General features: G+C 40.8%; 1 protein-coding gene across 1 annotated transcript in view; it reads left to right on the top strand.

The window, feature by feature from the left end:
- Nucleotides 1–1,376, top strand: part of LOC130587496 (exportin-7-like) — an 11,613-nt gene extending 10,237 nt beyond the window's left edge. The window contains exons 5-6 of the mRNA XM_057388478.1: nucleotides 5–111; nucleotides 920–1,376. Coding sequence (XP_057244461.1) covers nucleotides 5–111; nucleotides 920–1,084 — 272 coding nt within the window. The 3' untranslated portion in view covers nucleotides 1,085–1,376. The remainder of the gene's footprint in view (nucleotides 1–4; nucleotides 112–919) is intronic.
- The last annotated feature ends 49 nt before the right edge of the window (nucleotides 1,377–1,425 follow it).

Genomic DNA, 1,425 nt, shown 5'->3' with positions numbered 1-1,425 from the left:
CCAGGGGAAGATGAGGATCAGTACGAGCAGTTCATGCTGCCCCTCACTGCTGCCTTCGAGACGGTGGCTCAGATGTTCAGCACCAACACCTTCAATGAGCAGGAGGCCAAAGTGAGTTGGGAAAACAATTCCTGGAAATTCCTGGGATCCCTGGAAACTGGGAAACCTGGAAAAACTGGGATCTTTGGAAAACCTGGGAAACCTGGAAAAACTGGGATCCCTGGAAACATTGGGGTTCCTGGTGTCCCTGGAAAAACTGGGAAACCTGGGATCCTTGGAAAAACTGGAAAACCTGAAATCCCTGGAAAACCTGAAATCCCATTTTCTCCCACTTTATCCCATTTTATCCCATTTTAACCCATTTTATCCCGTTTTTTCCCCATTTTATGCCATTTTATTCCACTTTACCCCATTTTCTCCCGTTTTTTCCCCATTTTATGCCATTTTATTCCACTTTACCCCATTTTCTCCCACTTTATCCCATTTTATTCCACTTTATTCCACTTTACCCCATTTTCTCCCATTTTACCCCATTTTATCCCATTTTTCCCCATTTTATCCCATTTTATCCCATATTTTTTTTCCATTTTATCCCATTTTCCCCCATTTTCTCCCATTTTACCCCATTTTATCCCATTTTTCCCCATTTTACCCCATTTTTTCCCATTTTACCCCATTTTTTCCCATTTTTTCCCATATTTTTCCCATTTTATCCCATTTTCTCCCACTTTATCCCATTTTTTCCCATTTTATCCCATTTTACCCCATTTTATCCCATTTTGTCCCATTTTATCCCCATTTTTTCCCCACTTTATCCCATTTTAACCCATTTTATCCCATTTTCTCCGTCTTTATCCCTATTTTTATCCCACTTTCTCCCATTTTATCCCAATTTTTTCCCATTTTCTCCCCACCCCAGAGGACCTTGGTGGGTTTGGTGCGGGATCTTCGAGGAATCGCCTTCGCCTTCAACGCCAAGACCAGCTTCATGATGCTCTTCGAGTGGATGTATCCTTCAATTCCCAAAAAATCCCCCAAATATCCCATTCCCCCACAAAATCCTGTTTTTTTGGGGTTTTTTTAATGGCTTTTATAGGATTTTATCTCTTTTTTTAAACCCTAAAACACCGTGGTTGCAGTCAAACCCAAAAAGCCACTCCGGGAAGGATTTTTTGGATTTTTTTTTCCAGTTTTTTGGAAGGTTTGACCTATAAAACACAAAAGTTTTTATGGGATTCATCCCAACGGCCCCAAAAACATTTCCATGGCCTTTTCCTGAGGAATCCTTGTCCTTTCAAACACAGGGACAAATTCCAAATTTTCTGTTCTTGCTGAAGGTCAGGCCTTGGCAGATTTTGGGGTTTCCATTTCCTTCCAAAAAACCTTTTTTTTGGGTTCTGGTTTGCCTTAAAAATTGGGATTTTT

This window comes from Malurus melanocephalus, unplaced genomic scaffold (assembly GCF_030028575.1).
Source record: "Malurus melanocephalus ecotype Western Australia unplaced genomic scaffold, MMel_1.1 scaffold_1984, whole genome shotgun sequence".
NCBI classification, from domain to species: Eukaryota; Metazoa; Chordata; class Aves; order Passeriformes; family Maluridae; genus Malurus; species Malurus melanocephalus.
The sequence above is the reverse complement of the archived record's forward strand: the minus strand, read 5'-3'. Positions and strand labels throughout refer to the sequence as shown.